Source organism: Canis lupus, chromosome X (assembly GCF_011100685.1).
Source record: "Canis lupus familiaris isolate Mischka breed German Shepherd chromosome X, alternate assembly UU_Cfam_GSD_1.0, whole genome shotgun sequence".
NCBI lineage: Eukaryota > Metazoa > Chordata > Mammalia > Carnivora > Canidae > Canis > Canis lupus.
This window is the reverse complement of record NC_049260.1, coordinates 91,283,206-91,299,218: the sequence shown is the minus strand read 5'-3', so window position 1 is coordinate 91,299,218 and position 16,013 is coordinate 91,283,206. Positions and strand designations below refer to the sequence as shown.

Here is a 16,013-nt window from a genome sequence, read left to right as displayed (position 1 = left end):
ATCTTGCTTTTGGCTCAGGTCATGATCTTGGGTCATGATACTGAGTCCCACATTGGGCTCTTGAGCTCATCAGGGTGTCTACCCCTCCCCTCCCCCTGTTTGCACTCATGCTCTCTTTCTCTCTCCTCCTAAAATAAATAAAGAACTCTTATAAAAAAGTAATCCTTAAAAAAACATTTTGCCAATATAAAAACTATAGGGGTGCCTGGTTGGCTCAGTCAGAAGAACATGTGGACTCTTGATCTAGAAGTTCTGAGTTTGAGCCCCATGTTGGGTATAGAGATTACTTAAAAATAAAATCTTAAAAAAGAAGCAAACTATAAGGAGGGGGCACCTGAATGACTCAGTCGTTTAAGAATCTGCCTTCAGCCCAGGTCATGATCCTAGAGTCCTGGGATGGAGCCCTGAGTTGGGTTCCCTGCTCAGCAGGAGTCTCCTTTTCCCTCTTCCTCTGCCACATCCCTGCTCAGATTCACTAAATCTCTTTCTCTCAAGTAAATAAAATCTTAAAAAAAGAAAGAAAGAAACTATAAAGGGATATTTACTTACAGAATAAAATGTTTGGTACCCTATGATGGCCTTTTGTCTCTTCTCTTTCAGTTTGGGTATTTGCATGCAATACAGTTAGGCTGAGCTTTCCCAGGAAGTATTCCCAAACACAATGTAATACAAGTATGCATTTCAACTGTCCATAAACAGGACTTATTTATTGCTTTTTAAGTAATCTGTCTCAAATTTCATATATTAAGATCATAAAAAATAAAACACAGTACATAAATGATATTTAAAACCAAAACAAAATTTACAGGAGGCAATTTTTACCAATTCATGGAACTCATGATGTTAAAGGGTAGTATTTGAAAGAGTTGCTAAGCCATATATAGAAAGATGTTCACTGCCACATTATTTACAAAACATAAAAAGTAGGGAAAAAAGGCATAAAAAGTAGAGAAAAACTGAGTTTTCATCAACAGAAGAATGAATAGGTGCTGGTATATTCTTACAATGGAATGCAATAAAATAAATGAGGCAAACCTCAGTTCTTCAAATGTACCAAGCTCTTACTCATCTTGGGGCCAATGCCATGTTATTTCTGCCTGGAACATTCCTCTCATGGTTAATTTCTACTCATCTTTTAGGTCTTGGACCAAACAGTTACTTCTCAAAAAAAGCCCTCAAATCTTTTTTTTTTTCTTAATGATTTATTTGAGAGAGAGAAGAGAGGGCAGTGGTCGGGGGAGAGAAAGCACAAGAGCACAAGCAGGGAAAGCTGCAGAGGGAGAGGGAGAAAGAAGAAGAGTACCCCACACAGGGCTTGATCCCAGAACCTGGGATTATGACCTAAGTTGAAGGCAGATGCTTCACCAACTGAGCCAGCCAGGTTCTCCCCTCCTTGACTCTTTAGAGCAGATTTTCCTGTTTTCTACTCCCACAGTACCCCATACATTTCTTTTATTGCAATTACTACAAATGTAGTTAGATTTATGTTTCTCCTACTTAACTGGGAGCTCTAGGAAGGCAGGGACTACATTTGTCCTAACTATTGTATCTGCAGCACTGAATTCCCATATCTGGCTGATAGAAAGGCTACAATATATTTATTATTGGTACTGATATAAAGAGATGTTCATTACAAATCAGATATTTTTTTTTTTTACAAATCAGATATTTTTAAAAAGCCAGCTGACAAGGGCACCTGGCTAGCTCAGTCAGCAGAACATGTGACTCTTGATCTCCATGCTGAACATGGAGCTTACTTTTGAAAAAAAGGCAAATAAAGCAAGCCAATAAACTATAGGCACAGTATTAATCCTGCTTTTGTGAGGGAAAAAATTCTAGGCAGAATACACCTAATTATTAACATTGGTTATTTCTGGATGAGGAGACTTTCATTTTCCGTATTTCTGTATTAGTTTTTTTGTTCTTGTTGTTAAAGGAATCTTTATACCTAAGATGGGGCTTAAACTCACAACCCTGAGATCAAGAGTTGCATGCTCCAACCAGTCCAGGCATCCTTGTATAAGTTTTGATAATAAAAAAACACAGATGATAAACCATTTTAAAAATTAATATAAGAGGTGCCTGGGTTGTTACGTGCATTGTGGGTAAATCTTTTCTGAGAGTTCTCAATGCTTTCTTTGATACACTTCCCATACTAAGGAAAGATCAGACTATAGTGAAGAATTTGCTTTGGGGCCTTAGACTCATCTGCCTTTGGCTCAGGTCATGATCCCAGGGTCCTGGGATAGGGCCCTGTGTGAGGCACTCTGCTCAGCAGGGGAGTCTGCTTCTCCCTCTCCTTCTGCCTCTCCCCCTGCTTGTGCTGTTTGTCTCTCAAATAAATAAAATCTTTAAAAAATCAGAAAACACATTAAGATAACATAAAATAAAGGTAAAATGTAATTTATGTAGACTGTAGGTGTCACTGAAATTGAGAAAAGGAAATTTACCATGAACTGGAGTAGTATGGAAAATTGTTTAGTTGGATTTGAAAGCAACGTCAAGAATAATCATGTTCTACTAACATTTCTGGTCCCTACCATCAGAAAAATAATACAGGCATGATGCAAAATTTATTGATCATTTACTATTTGTCAAATGCTATAAAAATGACCACCAATACAGCCTCAAGCAACTCCTGTTCCTGGGAACAGGAAATGGTGGTGGTAGATGGACATATAAACTAGATAGAGCACAGACTTAAAATAGTATGGCAATTCTCTTATTTTTTTAAATAAAAGCTTGAAATAAAGAAAAGGAATGTACTGTAACTCACGTTTTCTGTTTTAACCTTCCACCATCAGTATCTGTTGTCTGAGATTGTAACTTCTCTTCATCATCTGACTGTGCTGCGTCATTACTACAAGAGGGGGAAGAAGTCATTTTAAAAGAAGCCATTTCCCCCTACACCTCTCAACAATCTCTATGTATATTTACTATATATTTACTATATACTCAGGTACTCAGAATAAGAAAAAAACTATGTTAACATACTTTATAGAAGTTTAATTTTAATAATGATCCTGAGACTGTAAGAAGTGAAAGGTCAAAGAATAGAATCTTTAAGCATGGTATAATGTACAAAATGCAAGTGAAAGCAATTTAGGAACTTATGGAAAACCTACTACCAACAAGGCTTCTTGCTGGACAAAACATGCTGCACAGAAATGACAAATTAACTTCCTCTTTGCTTTTCAGGCACATCATGTATTACACTTTATCAAGAACTACTTTCAATAATAATCACTTCTTTGATCTACATACATCTCAAAGTCAATCATCGCACTGTAAAGTCATTTTCTAGCCTACAAAGATAATACAATTACTTATAAAATTTGTAGTACTTAAAGCCAGGTTTTAGAAAACCAGGTCTTCATTCCACATGGCTTTTTACCCTCAATATGTTTCAATAATGTCTCTAGTATTATATAAATCATTTTAAAAGTGAAACAAAATACTATGAGATTCAAGAGATATTCTATTTTCCTCAAGTAACTTTATGGTCTTAAGAGAGAACAATATTGAAGAATTCATATATTAACTCTTTTAAATCCAAATTTTAAAAAAGAAGACTGCATGAAATCAAATTAGGGACTGCTATAGTTCATAAACACAGAAATCTTCACCACTCTGAAATATTACAAATGATAAATAATAACAATAGGCCATACCTTACATATTCCTTAGTCCTTCTCATGATGTGTAGAGTGAGAGGATTAATACCTGTTGGCAGTTTCTCTTCTGCAAGACTCAAAGGTATTTCTTCTCCAGTATCTAGGTTCTTAATCATGACACTGGCTAAAATTTCCTGAGATAAATAAAAATAACACCAAGAGGACCTATAATTTAATTATCTTTTTGAGTCTGCAAAATTCTCAATTAAGCTAAGGACTTTCTAGATATATTTAGTACTGTGTACAATAATTTTTAACTTTAGTGAGATACAATTCATACACTGAAAAATGCACTCATTTAAAGTGTATAATTCAATGATTTCGAGTAAATTCAGAGTTGTGCAACGATTACCTTTAAGTTTAGAACATTTCCACTACCTCAAAAAGAAACTCCATATCCATTAAATGCCATACCTCATTTTCCTCTCCTCTCATCCTCTCATCCCCTGGCAATGACTAATCTACTTTTTGTCTCTATGGTTTGCCTATTCCAGACATTTCATATAAATCAAATCATCTTGTATGTTTGTCTTTTGTGACTGGCTTCTTTCACTTAGCACCATGTTTTCAAGGTTCATCCATACTGCAGCATGTGTCAGAATTTCATTCCTTTTAATTTCCAAAAAAACAATCCATGTGGTTTGGATATACCATATTTTATTTATCCATTCATGGGTGATGAATGTTTGTGTTATTTCCACACTTTGGTTATTATGAATACTTGTGTACATTTTTTGTGTGGACATATATTTTCATTTCTATTTGGTATATACATAGATACAAAGGAGTGGAATTGCTGGGTCATGGTAATTCAATGTCTAATATTTTGAGGAACTGCCACACTGTTTTCCAAAGTATAATAATTTTTAAAAATATATTGCTTAAAAGAAATGAAAACTGGGGCACCTGGCTGGCTCAGTTGGTGAAGCATGTGCCCCTTGGTCTTGGGGTTGAGTCTGAGCACCATATTGGGTGAGATTACTTAAAAATAAAAAAATCTTTAAAAAAGAAAAAGAAAGAAAAAAAGACATGAAAAATAAGATTTTTGCATCAAAACTTTATTTGGAGTAAACTGGCCAATCGATGTATACTAAATTTTAATGGTAAGAAGTAAGCACTTAGTCTGTATACTGTGCATCACTTAGCAAGTATAAAAACATATAACATATAAAAAGAACATCAAGTTCTTTTTAAGCCTACCTTCTATTAAATTTGGACCTTGTTTTCAATACCACGTAATGGTATAAAAAGGTAAGTTTAAGTTAGAGTTGCAAACTCCAGAATATTAAAAAAAAAATCTGGGGTGGCTGGCTGGCTTAGCCAGTAGAGCATGGGACTCTTAATCTTGGGGTTGTGAGTTTGAGCTCCATGCTGGGTGTAGAGTTTACTTAAAAATAGATAAAACAGGGACACCTGGGTGGCTCAGCAGTTGAGCATCTGCCTTTGGCTCAGGGCATGATTCTGGGGTTCCAGGATTGAGTCCCACATCAGGCTCCCCGCAGGGAGCCTGCTTCTCCCTCTGCCTGTGTCTCTGCTTCTCTCTGTATCTCTCATGAATAAATAAATAAAATATTTTAAAAAATAGATAAAACAATAAAAATGTTTCTAAAAACTAAGAAAATCATCAATTTTCATTTTTTTCTTCTACATTTTTTTGCCTAACAGCGATAAACTTTAAATTTTTTTAAAATCATGGTAAAATATTTTTAGTTGTATATTCAGTGGTATTAAGCACATTAACAATGCTGTGCAACCATCACTACCATTCATCTTGAGAATTTTTTCATCTTCTCATTATGATTTTTATATTTTATGTTTTTAAGAACAAAAATAAAATCTAATTATACCTCATCAGTAAGCTCTCTTCCAGAGTTGGATCTAGGTCTCTGAGGGCCCATCACCTCACCTGCTACAGTCTGCCCATCAGGTGCTTTTCCATTTTCCTAAAATTACAATTTTATAAACAGAAAGTGACTGAGTCGATTTTTATAAACACTCAATTATTCATTACCACACACAGTTCTAAAGAATTCCATAATTCACATAATGGAGCCTACTGAAAATTTAAATGAAACACTCCATTTCAGTCTTTTATTATTCCCAGCATGCTGAAAAACACTAAGTATCAAAACCACTGCTGCCCATGAAATAATGTCTTAGTATTTGAAAGCAAATAAATGTTCTATTTGAACCTGACCCAAAAGCAGTTCTCTACTACCAGAATGCCAGCACTAAGACTGACATTAATCAGGACTATACTTGTGCTTATCTCGAAGGCAGGGATTGGCAAACTTTTTCTATAAAGAGCCAGATAGTAAATATTTTAGGCTTTCTGTTTCACATGTAATGTCTATCATGTATTCTTTTTTTTCACCCTACAATCCCTTAAAAATGAAAAAACCATTCTTAGCTCCGGGACCCTACAAAGACAGGCTACTGCCAGTCTGGGCTCTAAAGCTATGACAAGATTGAAGTGGCATATCTTCCAGTCTGCTAACCTGTCCCAACCACAGCTACTACACAAGTAAGCCTTGAGTCCCAGAAATTGGGCTATGGTAAAATTCATGCTATCAGGTGCTTTCTATTGCCTCCATATGGATATATAACATAGTATATGAATGTTTTTTTCATGATCAGGTAAAGGAAATTATAAATGAAAGTCCTCAATTTTGACCACCATAGGTCAGGTAAATGAAGACTGTAGTTGATGCTTATTAACATTATAATAATATTACAAATAGCAGCATCTTCCTTTTTTTATATTTCCTACTGCATGCCATGTACTTGGCATAGTTCATTTCATCCTTACAAAACATCTTCAAGGAAGGTTGTTCCCTCATTTTATCACAGGGACATCTGAAAGTCAGATATTAAATAGTTTGTTAGAATCACCTAGCTATGTAGTAGCAGAGCTAGAAAGGGGATATAAGAAGGCCAGGTTTAAGGACAAAGAAATATTCTGCCTGGAGAAGAAGGAAGGTTCAACAAGCAACAAACCAGCCAGCTGTGGAAAGTTGTTAAAGCCTATGTCAAATATAACATGAATTTACCAACCTGGGCAGTAACTATTTTATCTCCACTGGTAGCACTTGCCAAGTCAAGAGAAGGTTGAGAATCCTTGACTGTATTCTCTGAAGCCATGTTCGTACTTAGGAGAGTATCAGATGTAATATTCTCTTTGGGAACTGCAATGACAATGATGATAATAATAATAATGATGATGATGATGATGATAATGGCAATAACTAGTATTTATATTTGGAACCTTATATAGAGCTTGAAAGCACTTTAACCTTTGTCTGATTCTTACAACAATCCCATGAGGAAAGTGGTTTTATTACTCTCATTTTATATATGACAAAACCAGGATTCAAACAAGTTATTTCAATTTCTCAAAGCTATACAACTTATACACGAAGAGATCTATCTCTTGAATTCAGATCTTAAGTCTCCAATGGTAACAGATTTGAAAATTTGAAGTCTACTAAAATGTTCAAACATAGTAATGTAACTTACTACCAATGTAAACATTTTCTCTTTTCATTACTAAAATAACTTTTATAACTTGGTCATGGTCATCAACATGGTTATATATAGCATAACTGAAACAAAACCAAAAAGTCAAATAGCTTCAGCTCCAAAATCTCTCCACAAGTTATTTCTCAATTAAATACTTGCCGTCTAGATCAGGTGTTTTAAGGGCCTCAAACTCCAATTCACTTTTCTTTTTTCTTGGTGGTGGAGCAGGTCGAGATGGAGGTGGGGGTCTAGGAGGTGGGAAATTAGTTGGAGGGGGAGGGCGTGCTGGAACAGGCTTCTTTGTACTTGCCACAATGTCAGGTTCTGGAGTAAGCTGTCTTGGGGGTTTGGCGGGAGCCACTTCTTCCATGGCAGCAAAATCTTTAGTAGATAAAGAGTTTGAGGACACAGGTTCTAGAACCTCACTTCCTTTGGCTTCCACAGCTTCCTTGTTCAATACTTCTGTTTCAGTTGCAGGCACATTATGCTGCTCAGTTGAACCTATTTCAGTTAACTTAGTGATTTCATCTACTGACTTCTCATAGATGTCATCAGAAGGAAAACATCTTTTTGATTCTAATTCAGTTTCTTCAATTGCATTCTGACTTTCTGCTTCTTTGGAATCTTCCTGTAGTACTTGATCTATGGCTAACAGTCCAGGTATATTGCTAAGATCTGTTCCAGCTACAATAGAACTGGCAGTAGCCTGATCAGAGTGTCTTTTTCCTTTGGAATCTGAGGAGTCATCTTCCAGCTGTAGTACTTTCTGACTCTCCTCAATAATACTTTCAATAATCTGATGAAAGGTTAAAAAGAATTTTTTTTAAAAAAAATGAAGCTATTTACAAGAACATAGTAACAGCTAATCATTTACATAGTACTTACTATGTGCCCTGGGAATGTACTGTTCTTAGCACTTTACATTTTTTAATCTCTACAATAACCATATGAGTTAGCACTCTTAATATCATCATTACACAAATGAAGGAACAAAGGCATAGAGGGATCAAGTGATTTGTCCAAGGACACACAGCGAGTAAGTGATGAAGCTGGCAAAAATCCCAGGAGTTTGGTTCCAGAATCTGTTCTCCTAACCATTATAATAGGGAATCTGTTAGTATGCATAATCACAAAAGTTCAACCAACCCCGTAAAATAAAAGATCAAACCTAAATTTACATTCAGACTCTTCATACCCTTGTCCATTTACATATTTATGCCAAGTTAGTTGCAGTAACAACCTGCTGCTTTAGTTAACAAAACTGAGAATTAAAACCACCTAGCACAAGAATTCGAATTGTTTAGTTCTGAACTCAAGCCTATGACAGAAAAGAGATGCAGGGAGATTAACATCCTTTTTTTTTTCAAGATTTTATTTATTTTTTCATGAGACACAGAGAGAGAGAGGCAGAGACATAGGCAAAAGGAGAAGCAGACTCCTCACAAGGAGCCCAATGCGGGACTTGATCCCAGGACCTGGGATCAGGACCTGAGCCAAAGGCTCAACCACTGAGCCACCCAGGTGCCTCAGAGGTTAACATTCTTAAACTATACCAAATGCTCCACTATTCATCGAAATGGCAGAACCATGAGTTCAAAAGCTCAGCTCACCTTGCCTTTTCCCCCCGTTTACTTCTTTTTTTTTTTTTTTAAAGATTTTATTTATTGGGATCCCTGGGTGGCTCAGTGGTTTAGTGCCTACCTTCAGCCCAGGGTGTGATCCTGGAGACCCGGGATCGAGTCCCACATCAGGCTCCCCGCATGGAGCCTGTTTCTCCCTTTGCCTGTGTCTCTGCCTCTCTCTGTGTGTGTCTCTAATAGAGGGAGACTATTAAGACCTAGTCTTAATCATACTTTGACCAGAGGAATATTAACTAGAGTCCACCTACTTTGTCAACTAGGTGGTTACTGAGCACTGAATACCTTAGTGATAACAGAAGCCAGTGGGTTGAAGAATGAGTAAGAGTGACAACACAGAGATAGCACAATCTATGTTTTCAAAAAGCTTGGCTATAAATGGAAGAGGCTGCAAGAAAGTGACCCAGCATTTTTACAAGCTGAGGGGAAGGAGCCAACGGTAGAGTTAGATAAAGTTCTGGAGAAGAAAGGAAAGAGGACTATTGTGTATTAGACCAGTACACATATTTTCCATTTAATCTCTGCACAGGCTTTGAGGTAGCTAGATTATCTCCCTCCTACAAAAACAAGAATCTGAGGTAAAGGCATTAAGAATTTTGTCCAAGGTTCCACCACTAGTAAACTACAAGGTTCAAAACTGAAATCCAGATTTTTCTCAAAAATCCAGTGTTTTTTTTATATTACACCATGCTACTTTGGACAGGAAAAAAATAAGTTCTCAGACTTGAAAAAGAGGCAAAAGATGAAAACAAGTCTGCAGGTAAGGGAAGTGAGAGCAGATGAAAAGGAGTAAATTCAGGCTTCTTAGTCTTTAATGTCTATGTGTGGTAGGAAACAAGGTTATCTGCTTTTGAAAGCAAGCAGGATACTAGTGGGCACAGTGAGCATGAGGTGACTATTAAGGTCTGGAATAATCACTATGCATAATGGAAATGCTAATACCAGAAAAGGGGTTAAAATGAGCTTAAAAATCATAAGTCTTCCCCAATCCCTTATCCCTTCACTGAACTCCTATCATTCTTACCATTCACTATAGTGTGAATTATAATATAAACACAAAGTAGTATATGGGCTAGCTCTATATAAATACTTTCCCCATAACAGATAATTAGTTTTTTAAACACAAGGCCCATATTTTATCCCTCTTGTTATGCCCTCATAGCACCTACTTACAATACCTAACCCTGTATTCCCCGCCCCAACCCTCAGGTTTTAGAAGGTAGCAAACAGGGAAAGACGAAGAGAACAACGAGAATCAAGACCAACACAGAGATGAACAGGCTAAAGCAACTGTTCATTTCACATCACCTTCCTGCTTCAAAAAACTCACTGATTTTCCAGTAACTGTAAAATAGAAACCAGATGTTTTAGTATAACATAAGATGCATTCCCATAGTTTGGGCCTAACTTTGGGCTCTAATGTCATTTGTAACCATTCTGCACATTTCTCTTTTCCATGCCTTTGGTTATGCCTTTCAACTGTCATCTTTGCCTGTCCAAATCTTAACCATTCATCAAGAACCAGCTCAGATGTTACTTCTTCCATTAAGTCTTCCCCATTCCTATCTTCAAGCAGAAAGTAAAGGCTCCCTTTCTGCCCTTATAGTTTGTAAGTTTATACAAACACATTTTACACTCAGTTTTGTGTTTAACTAATTTCTTCTACTAAAACGTAAGTTACTGGGGACAGGGATCGTCTTGTCTGGTGCACTGTATATTCCCACAGCTTTTATCATTCATATGTGATACTTAAATCAATTGAAAAGACTAGAACTTAAAAAGTGAGACCTAGTCTTAAGCTTCACTCAGCTGCTCCATAGTGTTTACTATTTTTTCAGTTTCTAAAGTCTCCTTAAAAATTACCTTTATTGGCCACTATTAGTTACCCATTTGTATCCTAAGAAAAAATTCTTGAAAAGGAAAACTAGTGGAAAAAATAGAAACATTTCAAGTTTTCAACAATAAGAATAACTAGATACATTGTAATATATTTGCTTCATAGAAAACTGAAACATCAAATGAAAACTGAGTATTGAAACTGTAGAAATACAATAAAAACTAATGATGATAAGAGGAAAAGGTAAAATATAGAATTCTATTTACACTATTATTAGACAAAACAAAACAAAGTCATGCAAATGGGTGAGAACCAGAAAGCAAAGCTGAAAAATTAAGATAGCTGTTTGTTACAGTGTGAACTATGGGCTATTCTGATTTAAAAAGAAAAAACTGGTTACTACTTTTGTTCCCTTATTTATGCTGATATACAATAATACCATTTCTCCCCAAAAAATCCTTTTGAGGGAAAAAAGTATGATCAATATTAAAATAGAGAGTTCACTGGGCACTTGGGTGGATCAGTAAGTTCAGCATCGGACTCCTGATTTTGGCTCAGATCATGATCTCAGGGTTATAGGACAGGCTCCATGATGGGCAAGGAGCCTGCTTAAGATTCTTGCTCTCTCTATGCTCCTCCTCTCTTTCTCCCTCCTTCTCTAATAAATAAAATAAAATACACTTAAAATATGGAGTCCATTAAATTTATAAATTCCGGGGCACCTGGGCAGCTCACTTGTTTAAGCATCTGCCTTTGGCTCAGATCATGATCCCAGGGTCCTGGGATCGAGCCTCGCACTGGGCTCCCTGCTGAGCGGGGAGCCTGCTTCTCTCTCCCCCACTCCCCATGCTTATGCTCTTTCTGTGTCAAATTAATAAAATCTTCTAAAAAATTATAAATTCCATAAGGTTAGAACAATGGATTCTCATCAAGGGTGATTTTGCTCAGCACTCCTCCCCAGACATTTGGTGATGTATGTAAGATATTTTTAGTTGTCATGATAGGGTGCAAGTAGGGAGGAATCTATTGATGTCTAGTGGGTAGAAGCCAGGGATGCAGCTAAATACCCTACAATGCACAGAAACGTCTCTCCTTCCCTCCAGAATGAAAAATTATTCAGCCCAAAGTGTCACTATTGAGAAACTCTAGGATAGAGAATGCGTCATTTTGCTGGTCTCTGGAAACCCACCAGCCAGAACAGAGCAAGGGGTACAGAAAATACTCACAAGTAGGAGAACTAAATGAACACATAGTATCCTTTCTCCTCCCTTTTTATCCTGATACTGTGAACTACTCATTGTCAAAATTTTTATCTTGTGTTCAGTTTCTTCTAGTAAACCAAACTCTGAAGCTTTAAAGAATCAAATTTTTAAAAGGTATCAAAGGCACTATTACAGTAATGACTTTGTGCAACCTCTAACTCTTAAAGGCATCAGAATTTGCTGCACTGAGCCTTTCAATACCTTTAATTCTTGGTAGTTACCTCAAGAATAGCTACAACTTAGGGATGCCTGGGTGGCTCAGCAGTTGAGCACCTGCTTTGTGCTCAGGGCATGATCCTGGGTTCTGGGGATCGAGTCCTGCTTCGGGCTCTGCCTGTGTTTCTGCCTCTCTCTCTCTCTCTGTCTCTGTCTCTCATGAATAAATAAAATCTTTTAAAAAGATAGCTAAAGCTTATTCTAATAAAAATGCAAGCATAAAAAATCAAAATACATTACAAAACAATTTTGTACTGTTTCAAGGAAAAATTATCAATTAGTGTGTTTATGAAATGACCTCTAAAAAGCATGATGTGTCTTCAATCTCAAATTCAAGATTCAAGGAACATTTAGTGAATATCCACCAAGTATATTGCACTACAAAAAATATAGAAAATTTTCCACTTTAAATATACCATATGTATATGACATCTGTTAAACCAATACTGACATTGTATCTTACCAACCTTTTTAGACACATCTTGTTTCAGTTCTTGTACAGGAGACTCATTTCCAACTTTGTGTGCAGTGTTCTCAGTTTCCTATATTAAAAAGAAAAACAGATCAAATGATGACACTTTTTCTTTAAAATTCTTTTTAAGATGGGTACAAATTAGAAAACATAACCTTAATAAAGCAGCGGTCCATGAAGAGCTTAGATGTTTGTATATGGAAAGATGCCCAGATATTTTATGCCAACAGGGATAATGTGATTTGCATAAGGTTACGAATCAGCAATTTTCTATATTTCTTTTTTTTTTTTTTTTAATTTTCTATATTTCTATAGCAATAGGTTATTGCCCCATAAATGTGCCCATCTTTTTAATATTAAAAATTGTACAGGAAGATAAAAACCGCCAACTACCTTTGTAGCTTAAAAAGATGAAGGACTTAAAGCAAAGGGTTGCATCAGGATTGCTATCTTTCCCACAGTATTGCACCATAAATACACATAAATATAAAAGTACATAATACAGAAAATCACATTCAGAGAATAGTTTTCTTAAAAATACTACATGCTTTAGATGAAAGGAATCAAGACAACCAGAAGTTAAAGTTCCGCAATAATAGATGAAAAAAATTAAACCCACCAAAAATACATATATATCTACGTATACATTCATATACACATACGTACATATATATATATATTTGGGAGGTTAGAGAAGGTAGAGAGGGATACAGATTTTCTGCTGGGAAAAAATTCTAGTAAAATAAGACAATTACACATTTGCAAATATAAACATAGTATTCATCTCCATCCTAAATTGTCATTATGTTTATATAAAAATAGCAATTTGAATGCTACTAATGATACTGAGAAAAAAACTTTTCATATTTTTTGGTACACATCACAGAGTTAGAGAAGGTTCATAATAACCATTTTTGACAGATAAGCAACCTAAGGCACATAACGATGTATCTAAGTATCAGGGTAGCACTTATACAAGTATTAGGATATGACCATGACAGGTACTGTGATAAAATTACTCCAGACCAGTATAATGCTAAAGATTTAATGTGCTAGAGAAATTTCTGTAGTACTTCTGTTATCTTCAAGCTGAAAAGCTGTTTCATGGAATTTTCAGTGTCAGGTAAAATCCAAACTCTATCACAACCCATGAGGGCCTACATCTTTGACCTCATCTATATTTCTCACTTCCCCTGTCCACCACAACCCCACATTCACACTTTGGCCAATCAGATGATTCTTTACCATCTTTAGGGTGATAACTCAAGCATTATCACATCAGAAAAGCCTTCCCTGACCACCTTAAAATAGCCTTACCTGCTTAACTTTCTATCACATTATCTATATTTTGTTTCTTCATTGCACTTATTACCACCTGAAATGACCATTTACTTGCTTATTCTTTTGTCTCTTCCCTGCCCCACTAGAATGTAAGCTTCATGAGATCAAGGCCTTTGTTCCATCTACCACTATGTACCTAATACCTAAAGAGTGCTGGGCAAAAGTAATTATTTGCTAAATGAATGTTGAATAACGCATGGCTCTGGCTTTTCTTCAGTAAATACACGTATCTTAAGTTTATATATCCTTTAATCAAATCCTGGTTTTAAACTAAAAGAAAAAGAACTCTAATCAGAACCAGTTAGTAAGATAATCTTGACAAGATGGAGAGAGAATACTTGAAAGCTGATAGTCATTAAGAACAGTTAATGCATATTAGAGAAACACCTGTAATTATCTTACGAATTAAGTATATTTATCCAATTATCCTCCAATAACTGTTCATTAGTAGGAAAATCAGAAGTACTATACAACATTAATTCCATGGGTATGTTCCTTAAGTTAACCTAAGCAAAAATGCACACTACTAATTCCTCTACCTCAATATAATTTGTTTGAATTAAGTACTTAAAATCATCACGGATTAACATTCTCACATTGATCAAAACTGCCAAGCACTGATTAGACTTCATTTTATTTGGCTTCAACAAAACTCTCCTGGACTTTGAACCTTTGAAAGGTATCAAGAATCATTGGGCTTTTTCTGTTGTCAGTTTCCTTCCTTGTTGGAAAAACAAAAGGGTCTACAATTGGTACACCTACCTCATGGGGTTGTAATGTACACTAGAATACTGCTGTAAAGTTAGGAGCAAAAAATAAAATGGCACATGCAATTATATAATCATTACTTTATAATAAAAAAACTTGTATTATATATCTACTAGATGCTAGGTTTTATGCTCTAAAAGAACTCTAATCAGAACCAGTTAGTAAGATAATCTTGACAAGATGGAGAGAGAATACTTGAAAGCTGATAGTCATTAAGAACAGTTAATGCATATTAGAGAAACACCTGTAATTATCTTACGAATTAAGTATATTTATCCAATTATCCTCCAATAACTGTTCATTAGTAGGAAAATCAGAAGTACTATACAACATTAATTCCATGGGTATGTTCCTTAAGTTAACCTAAGCAAAAATGCACACTACTAATTCCTCTACCTCAATATAATTTGTTTGAATTAAGTACTTAAAATCATCACGGATTAACATTCTCACATTGATCAAAACTGCCAAGCACTGATTAGACTTCATTTTATTTGGCTTCAACAAAACTCTCCTGGACTTTGAACCTTTGAAAGGTATCAAGCTCTGTAAGGTAAACTGTGGTTAAGTCACAAGTTTGATGGAGTGATATGGCACCTACCAGAGGATCTAATCTCTAGAGAAATTAATCAAGATTTCTTAGTAAAACTTGATTTAGTACATATATAGTCATCTATGATCCTCTCTCAGTGATGTCAAAGGTCCAGGTCCTTCCCCTAGCACCTTGATCAGGCTGTGGAGGTAAAGCAATGGAAGCCAAGAATATGCCTGCAGACGACACCAACTCAGACTTCAGACACTCATTTATTACCTCCTTCTGGAGATGGACTGCCCCATTACTAAAGCACGAGGCCTACCAAATCCCAGCTTCCCACCATCAGGCCATTTCTTTAACCCATTTCTATCACAACCCCAGAAATATACTTCCTTAAGTAGTATGGTGGGGGGGGGGGGCGCTGGGTGGCTTAGTTGGTTAACCATTTGCCTTCAGCTCAGGTCATGACCTCAGGGCCCTGAGATAGAGGCCTGTCAGGCTTCCTGCTCAGTAGGTGTCTGCTTCTCCCTCTCCCTCTGCCCGGCCTGCCACTGCCGCCAAGTGTGTTCTCTCTCTCTCTCAAATAAATAAAATCTTTAAAACAATAGAAGTATGGTAGGATCATTCAATTTCTAGCAATTCAGACCACTGTCTCCCTCCATCTCTGTTGGATATTAGAGAACTGCCTGTACTTTCCAGAGTATTCAGTTCTACAGTTTGAGCTTTTGAATTTTAATAAGCACATCCAAAAG

The 16,013-nt window shown here is 36.1% G+C and overlaps 1 protein-coding gene across 1 annotated transcript in view; it reads right to left on the bottom strand.

The window, feature by feature from the left end:
• WDR44 (WD repeat domain 44) overlaps positions 1–16,013 on the bottom strand; it is an 82,247-nt gene that overhangs the window by 34,333 nt on the left and 31,901 nt on the right. Inside the window, exons 3-8 of the mRNA XM_038588148.1 lie at positions 12,613–12,687; positions 7,353–7,989; positions 6,729–6,859; positions 5,522–5,617; positions 3,672–3,808; positions 2,777–2,860 (exon numbers count right to left, since the gene is read on the bottom strand). Of these exons, the coding sequence (XP_038444076.1) occupies positions 2,777–2,860; positions 3,672–3,808; positions 5,522–5,617; positions 6,729–6,859; positions 7,353–7,989; positions 12,613–12,687 (1,160 nt within the window). The remainder of the gene's footprint in view (positions 1–2,776; positions 2,861–3,671; positions 3,809–5,521; positions 5,618–6,728; positions 6,860–7,352; positions 7,990–12,612; positions 12,688–16,013) is intronic.